The sequence below is a fragment of the Rousettus aegyptiacus genome, unplaced genomic scaffold (genome assembly GCF_014176215.1).
Source record: "Rousettus aegyptiacus isolate mRouAeg1 unplaced genomic scaffold, mRouAeg1.p scaffold_m13_p_2, whole genome shotgun sequence".
Classification (NCBI taxonomy): domain Eukaryota; kingdom Metazoa; phylum Chordata; class Mammalia; order Chiroptera; family Pteropodidae; genus Rousettus; species Rousettus aegyptiacus.
The window spans coordinates 117755800-117768822 of record NW_023416295.1 but is presented as its reverse complement, the minus strand read 5'-3'; the positions used below and the strand labels follow the sequence as shown (position 1 = coordinate 117768822).

Here is a 13023-nt window from a genome sequence, read left to right as displayed (position 1 = left end):
CTAAACACCACTAGCAGATAAGACTCCCAATTCAGTTCGCTCTCCCTTTACTTTATTTCCTGACTCACAGGAAAACTAGAGAATGCTCTCCCAAACTAGAACTAAAACAGTTCACCTTTAGCAATAAAGGCTCCATGTATATATCCCCCAGCAACCTCACTTCTTTTACCCACAAACTGCTAACAATGCAGATGAATTCTTTTCAATTTCTTACCTTTTTTCTTTCAGAATTACTTGCTGAATCAACATAATAAATCTATCACAATATAGCAGACAGCCCAGAAATCAGATAGACCAAACTCAATATGGATCAACAACTTATAGTTACACAATGTTTTTGACATGGTTCTGATTCAGTTTTCTCATTTGTAAAATAGAGATAATACTAATAGCCACCTCACTTGCTTAGAGTCAAAAATAAAGTCATTTATATGAGATCCTTGGCTAATTTAGCAAATGAGAATGATCATGTCATGATGATGATGATATAATAATATTAAAGAAAAAATGTCACAAAGCCACAAGATTTAGAATATCAAAGTATTTATTGATTTCCAATAAGCATATTATTAAACATATTTTAGATATTTATTATCATAAATATTAATATTAGTCTTATACATAAGTAGCAATATCACATGATTTCTATAAATAAATTCATAGTAAAATAACATAAATAAAATGTATACTTATAACAATAAATAAATTCATAAATATAAAGTATTAATTACAAAAACAAAGTTATGCAGGGATTTTTTTTCCTTAAAGAAATTGGACATCTTATTTTTTGTGTGAATAGACAATTGCTTAAAAGTAAATTTCTGTGTATAAAAAGCCAACTACAATAAAACATTAAGAACAAATCTCATTATGACCAGAAGGACTACCTTCCGGTCTTATGGACACAAGTGACATTGTTCTCTTTTTTAAGCTAAGCAGGGGGTTATTTAGAATCTACCTATGATTGTGAAGTTTGGCTTCCCACTTTCCTTTTTTGGGGGGCGGGGGAGAGACCTCTGGGGATCTTGTTATTATTTCTAACAGGCAAGAAGTGTTAGTATCCATTTTTCAGCTTTGCTGTGATCAAATGCAGGCATTTCTCAGAGTCATAAACAGCAAATCTAGTTCTCCAATTGCTTTGATTTCTCCACTCTCTCCAAGCTGTGAATACAAGAAAGCACAAGTATTTAAGCATTTATAGCAAGTTTTTAAAAGAGGAACAAATTAGAGGGAGATAGTATGGTTAGATTGCTGGAGACTGAAAAAAAGTTTTAGCCTTTCATAACAGATTAGTAATAATACCCTTTTAGCAGGAGTACAATGTGATTTGCCAAAGACCTTAAAATTGTGTCTGTCTGAACTGAGCAGGCGCCAATCTCAGTTGTACCTCACACTAATTAAGCTGTTTAAAACTACTTCCTAATCAGAGCAAGCAGATGGAAGCTGTGCTGGGGGGCCCAGAGGCCCACCCATTATGCCCTGCCATACCTCATGGCCCCAAGATTGTCTATGACCAATTATTTGTGACGATTTAACTCAACAGCCTTGAATCAAACTACACATTTACCAATATACATGGGCTCTTTCTGTTCTCATCTTCCTGACAAAGGGGAAAAAATAGGTTTTGATTTTTGTTGGGAAAATACCAAGTAAGTCCTATTCAGTTGATTTAATTAGTAGAAAGTCAGATGCACGTTCTAACAACCCTTTTTCTTCTTCTTTCCAAGTAGTATGTGAATGAGGCTCTCAAAGCCAATATGAGAAAGATCCCAAATTCAAGCCCAAAGCATCCTTCTCTGAAGTTCATCTACTCTATTAAATTTGCTGTAGATTATTTCAGGAAAAGCTATAAGTCATCATTAGCATTGTCCTTTATACTTTACTCTTCTTTCTCTTTTTGCTTTCTTCCACCATTCCACATCTCCACACTTCCTATGCCATAATGCCAGGGGATTTTTTTTATACTTCATCCATTCTATTATAACCTGCTCTCCACTTTTCCTTCCAGTGACAGGGATTACTACCTCCCAACACTGCCCTCTCGTTTCATATAGTGCTGACCAGTTTTTTTCTCATGTTGAGCTTTCTCTGGACAACATTCTTCTCTCTCACCTATGTTTTCTGGAGCTACAGGGTTTAAAAAAAAAAAAAGAGCATAACCACTCTTCCACATGGCAACCTATTGCAAATGTGAAAGTAGATTCTCTCAAAATGGAGTAAACGCTTTAAAATCTCTTTTTTTCTCACACGGATCACCATCAGAGTTTTCTCTCTAATGTCACTTTTCTAAAGACAACAAAGTAAGCTGACAGGAATCTTTCGAACCAGAATAATTTGAAACCAAGTGTACTTCTTGGCTATGGTGTGCTAATATTCAGCCTTCTACATGTAGGTAATATTTTCTGTGATAAGAGAATTGATCTTCACAATGAAAAACCACAAAGCCTTCAATTATCAAAGGAAGAAACAGTCGTGTTCATTGAATCATGCTCAGGAATAAATGCTTTAAAAAAAATCAAGATGGAAAAAAGGGAAAATTGTGATGACACTTGTTACTGAAAATTTCATCAGCTAGAGCCTTCATGTTTCTGAGGTTTAATTGCACCTGCTTGCAAGGGCATCACTTTCGCTGCTGCTAATCATTCCTCTGGTTTTTGGATGAGTCACAATTGCTAGTCTGAGCCTTGAACTGTTATTCTTTTCCCCAAATAGGCCACATGATGGTATTATTCACTATAGATATACACTAGCTTACATTAGATACATGCTCACTAGGCATTCATTGAGATAAGAAGAAGACTAGAAAGTAAGAGGAAGGGAGAGAAGAAAAGATGTCCAACTGAGACTTCCATTTCACTATAATAAATCCATTACTAATATTTGCATTTGAAACTGCGTAAAGGAAATCAAGCGTTGTTCACTCATGCTTTTAAATTAAAATCAACAGCTCTTGGGTATTGCAATCTGATAATTAAATATAAGTATCCATCATTCCAGAAATTCATCCTTTATGTAAATCCAGCTCTTTTGTTATGGTTGTTCTGGGTTTAGTTCCCCAAGTCCTAAATCATCAAATTAGTGGCTTCGAAAATCACTTCAAATAAATTTACCCCCAGGCCTCTTTCTGTTTTTAAACAAGTGCTTCTTCAGATGACACGAATAAGTAGGGATATTAAGTTTCCCTAAGAAATATTAAAACTAATATGTAATTCTGCTGGAGGAGTGTTGGCCTGGATGGGATTCAGAACTGCATTCTAGCTCTGGCTCTGCCACTGGCCATCCCCAGACCACGGGTGATGAGACTAGATGACCTAACTTCTCAGCCAGCTCTAGAATTCTATAATTTCCAAAATTTAGAAATTGATTTATAAATACATAAACACATCTATCTACATATGTACCTAAACCATCAATCCAATGGTAGAAGAATTAAGTAAAAAAATCACAACTAGGGGGAAAAAAGGAAAGGAAAGAAAAATAAAACATTTGTCTCTCCTATTTAATGATTTAGCATTAATGGTTATTAATAGTACCTTTTTCACTGTGTCCTTCAGCTTTTGCACATTTCTTTGGATATGCTGATCATCACTCTCAATATGCTACAAAATAAAAACCAGAGTAATTATTTTAACATAGTTGTACTATACTTTATGAACCTCAGTGTCCCTAACTGAGGTATGTTACAATTCACCTGGAATTAAAGTTCTTAACATTCTTGCCCACAATGACCTAGATTTCACATGTGACCTAGATTTTCAGAGTGTTTGAATTCCTTTGGACATCAAAATCCAGTCATTCCCCTTACATGGGACCTCTCTTCACCTTTGGGAAATCCTATTGAGGTTTAAGTTTGTGGAAAGAGTGGAGTGGTTTATGCAAATTTTATCAAGATTAAAACCCTAAATGTACCTCATCAAAAATGCACACTCAGAGCAAGAAAAATACATAAAATGTATTGTGTGAACAGTAGTCCCGCCTTAATAAATACTAGGTCCCCTTTGCTCTGCTCACTTCACTCAAACCATTTTTTATAGTTTTAAATGTTCAGAGGCATTGCGTTCACACATGTGTGATTTTATCACTTCCCGTAACAATGAAAAGGCAGGAGTCTTTGCCCATCCACCACGGAACGTTAAACTTTCCGATTTCCCTCTTTCTCTTTCCCATCTCCTCCCTTTATCAACTTATATTCAATGGATCCATTTCCATACCTAGGCAGTTTTCCTTCACAGCTCCCAATACCCTTCTCAACTCACATAACCTGAGTTGCTTTTTCTCAGGGACAAATGAACCTTCTATGCGCTCATTTTTTAGACCCCATCCATCACCATAAACTCAAAATGTGACTCAATTAAAACAAAGACAAATACTCTGTGATTCTAAATAACTCCTATAATGGTGTTGCTGAGGCATCGCTTACTGCCAGCATGGGAGAGAGGCAATGAGAGTTGGGGGCTCTAAATGGGAGAAGGAAGGAAGGCAGCTAACTAGGAGTGGGTGGACTTAGGCTGGGAGGAGAACTTACGCATTGGCTTAGCTTGTTGCTGAGCCTGGCCAGGAAGGGCACTACTTCCTGCATGTAGGGCTGGAATCTATCAGACTGGGGGAGCAACACTTCTTCAAGGGTAAAGTTCAGCACCTGCTTCATCAGATAGCAGCGCTCACTCATCTGCAAACAAAAATGAACCAGCAATAGTCAAATGAGAGGACAATCAGAAGATGCGAGCCAACATCACCACCACTCCAAATAGTCACGGATCGCATGCTGCCCTGCTCATCACCACTATGGCTTACATGGACTCCACGGAACAGTTTCTCCCCAATGAGACGAACATCTGTATTGTTATCTGCTGAGCTAGCCTGGAAGAGAAGAAAAGACTAAGTGCTTGGACATTGAGGAGACAGAAGAAAAGTCTGTAAGTAGAGATGTACTTTATACCCTATCTTCAAAGCAGCTCCATGAACATTAAGGAATGAATTTAGATGTGTGCATGAGTTTAAAATATGCACAGAAAATGAAGTCAGATAGGCTACTAAATGGCTCCTTTTGGGGTAGGCCTCAATGTATGTGTTTTAAAAGCCAAAATAGAAGGCCTTCTGGTAAAGCCCAATCTTCAAAGAATTCTTGAAGAGGCATAGAAAATGATCTCTGATCTACCAGAAGAGATAAATGATGAGTTCTTAAAATCTTCAATGTGCTCTGAAGAAAATTTTAAGAACTATTCAGGTTCCAAGTAGATAAGATGCATAAGAGAGAAAGATTGAGATGAGTACCTCTTTAGCCAGCATGAAAGTGTGGTTGGTGATGTAGGGCTGCTGGAAGTTGGACTTGTCAAGTCTGCAGAGAGACCTGATGGGCACAGCTGCTCCTTGCTGCACCGACAAGGCAATAAGAAGAAGGCAGCCAGTGGCCAGAGTCCCCATAAGGGAAAAGCTCACAGATTTCCGCAGGGTGGCCATGACAGACAACTCTAACTCAAACAGTTGGTGGCTAGGGAAGAAGAACCTAGTATCAAGAGAATAAGAACATAAAGCGAAAAAGTTAGGTTTCAAGAAGTACCAAAAAAAAACAATTAAGTACCACACAAACCAATCATAGCAAGTTTACACTTACCAGTTTCAGCGATTCTGCTTGTGATGGGAAGGTAGACACTGCTGCTTTTATAGCGCCTAGGACACCAATTTTTTTTTATTGTGAAAAATATGACATCAGCAATTATCTAATTTCCAGTACTGTCTTCTGAGAACTACCTAACCACCATAGGAGCCCACAAAACACCACTCCCTCTCCGTCCCACCTTGATATGCAAGTGTTTCCCTAAAACGTCATTATTAGGGCCCAGAGGGTGATTTTACAGACAAATCCTAGAAATTTTCTAAACCCTACATGCTTTTCAAAGAAAGCAATTGCTTTGTCTTCGTAGATTCCAGATTTGGTATAATATTTTTTGATCTCCTATAGTAACTGAGTAAGCATTTTGGTCACGGACTCTTTCCTACGAGCTTCATAGATTCTTATCTCATTGGAGGTAATCAGAAATAAGGACCCATGCCCTACATCTTCTGCTTTAAAATAAATAGTAATCATAGCTTGGAGATATTTACATTTCTAAAAATAATTTTATCTAATTTTTTAATATGTTGAATCCTGAAGAAGACTTACATTTTAAAAATTACACTTTTGGCTTGTCTAAACACTGTTTTTCTCCCATTCTGTGACTTTAAGTGATTATAACAATTATGGTAGGTACAAATTTACCTTAAATTTTTTTAATTGAATTATAATCGATATCAATTCAAGTTAGGAAATATTAATGCAGAACAATCTGGTGGCTATTTTTCTCAACATGCAGGTATGTAAAGAATACAGGGATACAGTGTTCATCTTGAAATTTTACCTGCACTCATTCAAAACAATGCACAAGTCTCAGAATAATATTTCCAAAAATCTTATAACAATTTCTAGTATATATGGGTGTCTGAAAAAGGGAATCTTTCCAGATAGTGGTTACATGTTAACTTCAAATTATTAAAAATACATTAACTCCTAAATAACACCTAAAATCTAGACTCGAAACCCTCCAAAGTGGCAGGAGCAGGGAGCAGGTGCACCAATGTACTGCTAAAGGAAGGAAGGAATGTGAATTCATGCAGATAGTTAAATCAGACTTTTCTCCTCATAACTACTTAAGATAAGGAGTGTTAAATAACTGGAAGAAAGAAGGTGAATAATTGTAAAATCTTGAACATTCGTGAGATGGCGCAGACCGAGGCGAGGAGCCACAGTGAAGGGTCGGGACAGCATGAGGACACTAGTGTTTAGGAAGGCGGCCTTAGGAGAAAAATACAAAAAGAAAGGGTAGGAAGGAGTGAAAAAATAACAGACCCATTCCAAACGTTTGTTCAGAGATGTTAATGAACCCAAGATAAGGAAATTTTTCTTTATTCAATTTCTTATATAAGACATGGCCGTATTTGTCCAGAACTCTATATAATTATATTATATTATCACTAGAATTAAACTATGCTGTGGATTAAAAAGACTTTTGTTGGGTTGCCTGAGAACATGCACACATATGAATTCAAGTGTACATAATTTTGTTTCCAGGGGAAAAATGTTTCGATATTATCCAATTATATGATTTTAAGGGAAAAGTCTCTGTCTTTTTCATCTCTGTGTTTCCAACACTTAGAACAGTGCTACACATGTAGGGACTCTATTTACTCATGTAATATGTTCTTATCCAATGAATAGATACATATCTAACATAGGTAAGTAGATATGCAAAATTAAATAATTTACTAAATATCTTTGGAAACACACATGGAGATAATTTGGGGACTGCCTTTATAATACTTCTAAAGTTGGGATTTAACCTACTACTATTTGCCAGCTCTGTTATCATTCCTGAATAGGGAATAATTAGCTATGAAACAAAAATAGAATGCCAGAAAATTGCAAACTGGTCTTTAGTAGCAACGACATGTCTGTTATCCATTATACAGCCCTGATGGACAGTCATTAATAAGATAATGGAGCCAAGATCTTAAGTTTTAGTGAGACTGACTAAAACTCACTCAAGTGAAAATCTGTTCTGAGGCTGTATTGGTTCTCTAAATAGTCATACAGGAGGCTCAGAAATATTTGTTATTTTGTATATAACATAAAACTGATCCTGTGGAAAAAAACAAGAGACATGCGCACTATATAATTTCAGATCATAAAAGGCCCTCTCTTTAGCTGTTTCCTTATGAATTTTCAAATATCTCCCAGAAGCCACCTGAGAGAAAAGAAACCCCAGAGTCAAGCTTCCAGGCCCCAGACAGAGTATACCCACGGTTGACCTTAGGTATATGCAACAATTTACCTGCCCTAATGCCAAGAAAGCCTAACCAGAATTGCCAGCCAGAAGGTAGGCTATTCTGTCTCATTACCAATACTAGTTCTAGCACCCAGAACAGTGCACATAGCAGGTAATGAATAAATATTCACTGACTACATGATAAAATGATTTCCCAATTTGTTGACTGATGCTTGGAAATCCTCAATACATTCTTTTAAAATACATACTCTCTAGGAGAAGTAGGACTTTAGGTATCTCAGGTAAAAAGCACTGTATTCATCATACTCCTCAGTATATCACACATGATCATTGTTTTATACAAAGTCTCTCTCTCTCTCTCTCTCTCTCTCTCTCTCTCTCTCTCTCTCTCTCTCTCTCTCTCTCTCTCTCTCTCTCTCTCTCTCTCTCTCTGTGTGTGTGTGTGTGTGATACCACCACCATCATTCTCCTTTCCTCCACACCAAACATCCACCACCACCTCTATGCTGGCCATAGTCCTCTGCTCTAACATATTTGATATATATTTCTATATATAAATGCATCCTTGAAAAACATAAAGTGTTGTTTAGTGCATGTAGGCATTTTGTAGGTATTTTTATTTTGTAGAAATGTTTCCCTAGCTTAATCTTCCACTTAGCACTGTAGTCTTATGCTCTATCTTTGTTGCTGTGTTTAACTCCTATTTCTAACATCACATTTCATAGCGTGTAGCCATATTTTACTTATTCATTTCTCCTTTAACAGGAGAAATAGCACCTAAACCACCTCTAATTGCCCACTCTACAGACATTGCAGCGCTAAACAACCTCATCCAAGTCATTCTAATGACATTTTAAAAAATATCTTTGGAATAGTTACTAAGGAGTAGGACCACTGGGTCATAGGGATAAGTTCACCTACTTTTACTAGATAGTGCCAGATTGCTCTCCAGAAATGCAGCATCTATCTACTATCTGAGATCAATGAAGAAAATTCCTGTTTTCTTATACCCCCACCTATACTTGGTATTATCCAGCTTTAATTTGCCAGCTTTTGAATATTTAAAATAGCATCTCATTATTGTTTTAATTTGCATATTTCTTCATACGCTTGTAGCCACTTGGGTTTCCTTCTTTTATGAATTGATTATTTACATCAGTTGCTCATTGGTATAGTGGGCTTTGGTTTGTTGTTGCTCTTCCCGATGTTGTTGATTTGTAATAGTACCCTGTATATTTAAATGTTACTCTCTTTTGGGTTGTAGACATAGCAAACCCTTCTCCCAATTTGTGTTCTATTAATTTTGTTTATTTGTCCTTTGTTGAACAGAAAACTTAATTTAGATGTCATTTAAGGCATTTTTATTACATGATTTGCTTTTATTTTTTTTAAGTTTTCAATTATAGTCAACATACAATATTTTATTAGTTTCAAGCGTACAACACAGTGATTAGACATTTATATAACTTATTAAGTGATCACCCCAATAAATCTAGTACCCATCTGACACCCTACAGTTATTGTGATACTACTGACAATATTCCCTATGCTATACTCTATAGTCCCACGACAAATTAGTAACTACTAATTTGTACCTCTTAATTTCTGCCCCCTTCACCCATTCTCTATCCCCCAATCTGACAGCCATCAAAATTCTCTCAGTATCTATATGCTTGTTTCTGTTGTTTGTTTGTTTATCTTATTCTCTAGATTCTACACATGACATTTATCTTTGTCCGGCTTACTCCATTCAGCCAGCACAATACCTTCTGGGTCCATCTATGTTGTTGCAGATGGCAAGATATCATTCTTTTCTTATGGCTGAGTAATGTTCCAGTGTGTGTGTGTGTGTGTGTGTGTGTGTGTGTGTGTGTGTGTGTGTGTACACCACCTCTTCTTTATCCATTCATCCATTGATGAATGGACACCTAGGATGTCTCCATATCCTGGCTACTGTAAATAATGCTGCAATGAACATATGGATTCACATGTCCCTTCAAAGTAGTGTTTTGGATTTCTTCAGATAAATACCCAGAAGTGGGATAACTGGGTCCTTCTTTGTCTCTTGTTATAGCTTTTGTTTTAAAGACTATTTTGTCTGGTATGAATATTGCTACCTCAGCTTTTTGTTGTTGTTGTTTCTATTTTCTTGAAACACCTTTTTTATCCCTTTACTTCAGCCTGTATGTGTCTTTCGATCTGATGTAAGTCTCTTGCAGGCAGTATATGTAAGGGTCTTGTTTTCTTATTCATTCAGCCATCTTTTGATTGGAGCATTTAATCTACTTACATTTAAAGTTATTGTTGCTAGATATGTAGTTATTGCCATTTTATTATTTATATTTTATATCTTTTATCTTTTTTTCTTAAAGAAGTCCCTCTAACATTTCCTGTAATACTCGCTCTGTGGTGATGGGTAGCTCTTTATCTGTCCTTGGATTCTAAATGATAACTTTACTAGAAAGAGTAATCTTGATTGTACATCCTTGCTTTTCATCACTTTGAATATTTCCTGTCAATTTCTTCTGGCCTGCAAAGTTTCTGTTGAGAAATCAGCTAACAGTCTTGTGGGAGCTCCCTTGTAGGTAACTGATTTTCTCCTGCTGCTTTAGGATTCTCTTTTTCTCTTTAAAATTCAATTGCAACATGTCTTGATGTGGGTTTGTTTGGGTTTAACTTGTTTGGGACTCTCTGTATTTCCTGGACTTGTATGTCTATTTCCTTCAACAAGTTAGAGAAGTTTTCAGTCATTATATCTAGAAATAGGTTTTCAGTTCCTTGCCCTCTCTTTTCTCTTTCTAGTATCCGTATGATGCAAATGATGCAAATGTTGGTATGCTTGATGTTGTACCAGAGTTCACTTAAACTATCCTCACTTTTAAAATTCTTTTTTCTTGTTGATGTTCTGTTTGGATGTTTTCTGTTACCTTATTTCCTAAACCTCTGATTCGATCCTCTGCTTCACCTAATCTACTGTTAATTCCTCCTAATGTATTCTTCATTTCAGTTAATTCTTTCTTTCTGGCTGGTTCTTTTTGATGTTTTCTATCTCTACTTTTGTGTTTTCTATCTCTTAGTTAAAGTTTTCACTGAGTTCATCTACTCTTTCCCTAAGTTCATTGAGCATCCTTATAACAAGTATTTTGAACTCTGCATCTGGTAGATTGCTCATCTCCATTTTGTTTAGTTCTTTTTCTGGAACTTTGTTCTGCTTTTTCACTTGAGACATGTTTCTTTGTCTTTCTATTTTGGTCGTCTACTTGTGTTTGTTTCTATGTATTAGGTATGGCTACTATGTCTTAGTAGACCGACCTTATTTAGAAGGTCCCAGTGACAGTCTTCCATGGTCACCTGAGCCGAGTGCTTGAGGTATGTCCCTTGTATAGTTTGTGTGTACCCACCTGTTATATTTTAGCCTTCATTACTGTTTGCACATCAGTGGGATGGATTAACCCTGAAGCTGATTGGTTGTGATACTGGCTGTGACCAATGGAGGAGTTGTGCAGAGACTAACCCTATGGAGTAGGCTTCACTTTAGCAGGGCTCTGATGTCTGTTTTGTCTTCCCTTTGAGTGTGTCATCCTCAGAAGTGACCCCTGGTGGTGCTCCAGCTCAGAATGAAGCCAGCCACTGGGCATACAGCCCGGGTCTTCCTAGGAGGGGCACTAGCATAGGCCAAGTTCAGCTGCACCCAGTGCCTTACCCGGGGCCACCTGGCATGAGCCACCAAGCAGATGGCCACTACCCACACTGGGCTTGTCACAAACTGAGGCCAGCTGCCACTAGTGCTGGGGTTGGTGCTACTCAGCAAGAGGTATAGGGGACTCTTTTTTAGGTTTTGTGAGCCTCTGAGAGACATTAGGAAAGTCCACAGCATGAGCCAAGACAGGCCATCTGTATGAAAAATCCACTGAAAACAGCTTAGGTGGGCCCACACATTGGGAGGGGCTGGGTCTCAGAATCATCAGAGCAGGGCAGCCAGTGTCAGCTATGTTGATGGAGACTCAGATATGGTGCCTGCCTTGGTCTGAAAGCTAGGCAGGAGAGGGTTCAACAAAGGAACAATGCCCTCTGCCAGCACTCCTATCTGGGAAAAAGCTTCCCCTTCAGCCCTCTCCTTGAAGCCAGACAATTCGGTTCCTCCCTGTATGTCCCTGACACCTTTCAAGTCTCTGCCTCAGCGCTGGAGCTCAGAGGAAGTGAGTCTGTCTGTGAGTAAGTCCACATGCAGCCCTTAAGAGAAAAGTCTGAAACTCCCTTAGCCCTCCATTTCACTTAGCCACAATCTCTGCTGGTTTTCACAACCGGAAGTTATGGAGACTTCTCTTCTTGGCACTGGAACCCTGCTCTAGGGAGCCTAGTGTGGGACTGGGACCCCTCACTCTTCCAGGGGGACATCCACAGCCAAGACATTTCTCCCAATTCTCAACCTCTATGTGTGAGTTTGGGACCAGTCCATTTTCTGTCTCTACCTCTCCTACTAGGCTTGAGGTAGTCTCTTCTGTGTATCCCGAGTTATAAGACTTCTGTTCAGCTACACTTCAGGAGACTCCCAGTGATGGCTATCCTGTAGTTAAGTTGTAATTTTTTTTCAACTGGGTTGGTCCTAGGATTTCTTTCTATGCTCTTCCCACCTCACCACCCCCAGCTTTATTGAAATATAATAAACAATAGTTGTTTGTATTTACTTTGTACAATTCAATGAGTTATTTTTCAATTATAGTTGGTATACAATAATATACCAGTTTCATTTGTACAGCATATTGACAAGAGATCCACCTAACTCACAAAGCGATCACCCCACTAAATCTAGTACCCTTCTTCTCCCTTACATATTACAACATTATTAATCATCTTCCCCATGCTATACTCTACATTTCATGTTTATTCTGCAACTATCCATTTGTACTTATTAATTCCTTTGCCTTTTTTCGTCGTCCCTCCCAACCTCTCCCCCATCTAGCAGCCTTCAAAATATTTCCTATATCTGAGTTTATTTCTGCTTTTATTGTTATTGTTGTTGTTTATTTCATTCTTTAGATTTCACATGCATGTGAAATCATGTCATATTTGTCTTTATCCGACCCATTTCATTCAGTGCAATACCTTCTAAGTCCATCAAGGCAATATCTTTTTCCATCCCCTTCCTTTTAATCTGTGAGTGTCTTTTAATCTGAAGTGAGTCTTTTGTAAGCAATAT

At 37.6% G+C, this 13023-nt stretch overlaps 1 protein-coding gene across 1 annotated transcript; it reads right to left on the bottom strand.

Moving 5' to 3' along the window:
- Positions 1–1014: 1014 nt before the first annotated feature.
- Positions 1015–5512, bottom strand: IL22 (interleukin 22). The gene is made up of 5 exons (XM_016148460.2): positions 5275–5512; positions 4795–4860; positions 4526–4669; positions 3534–3599; positions 1015–1161 (listed from the first exon to the last, which is right to left on the bottom strand). Exons 1-5 carry the CDS (start codon positions 5458–5460, stop codon positions 1084–1086), a joined length of 540 nt encoding a protein of 179 aa, XP_016003946.2. The 5' UTR covers positions 5461–5512; the 3' UTR covers positions 1015–1083.
- Between the last annotated feature and the right edge of the window lie 7511 nt (positions 5513–13023).

Bases quoted from the DNA above. Each gene is read 5' to 3' on its own strand.
- IL22 (XM_016148460.2), bottom strand. From the start codon at position 5,460: ATGGCCACCCTGCGGAAATCTGTGAGCTTTTCCCTTATGGGGACTCTG. The intron at 4,861-5,274 runs GTACTCATCTCA...CTTCTCTTCCAG, and splicing joins CTTTCATGCTGGCTAAAGAG to GCTAGCTCAGCAGATAACAA. The intron at 3,600-4,525 runs GTAAGTTCTCCT...TTTATTTTGTAG, and splicing joins GCAACAAGCTAAGCCAATGC to CATATTGAGAGTGATGATCA.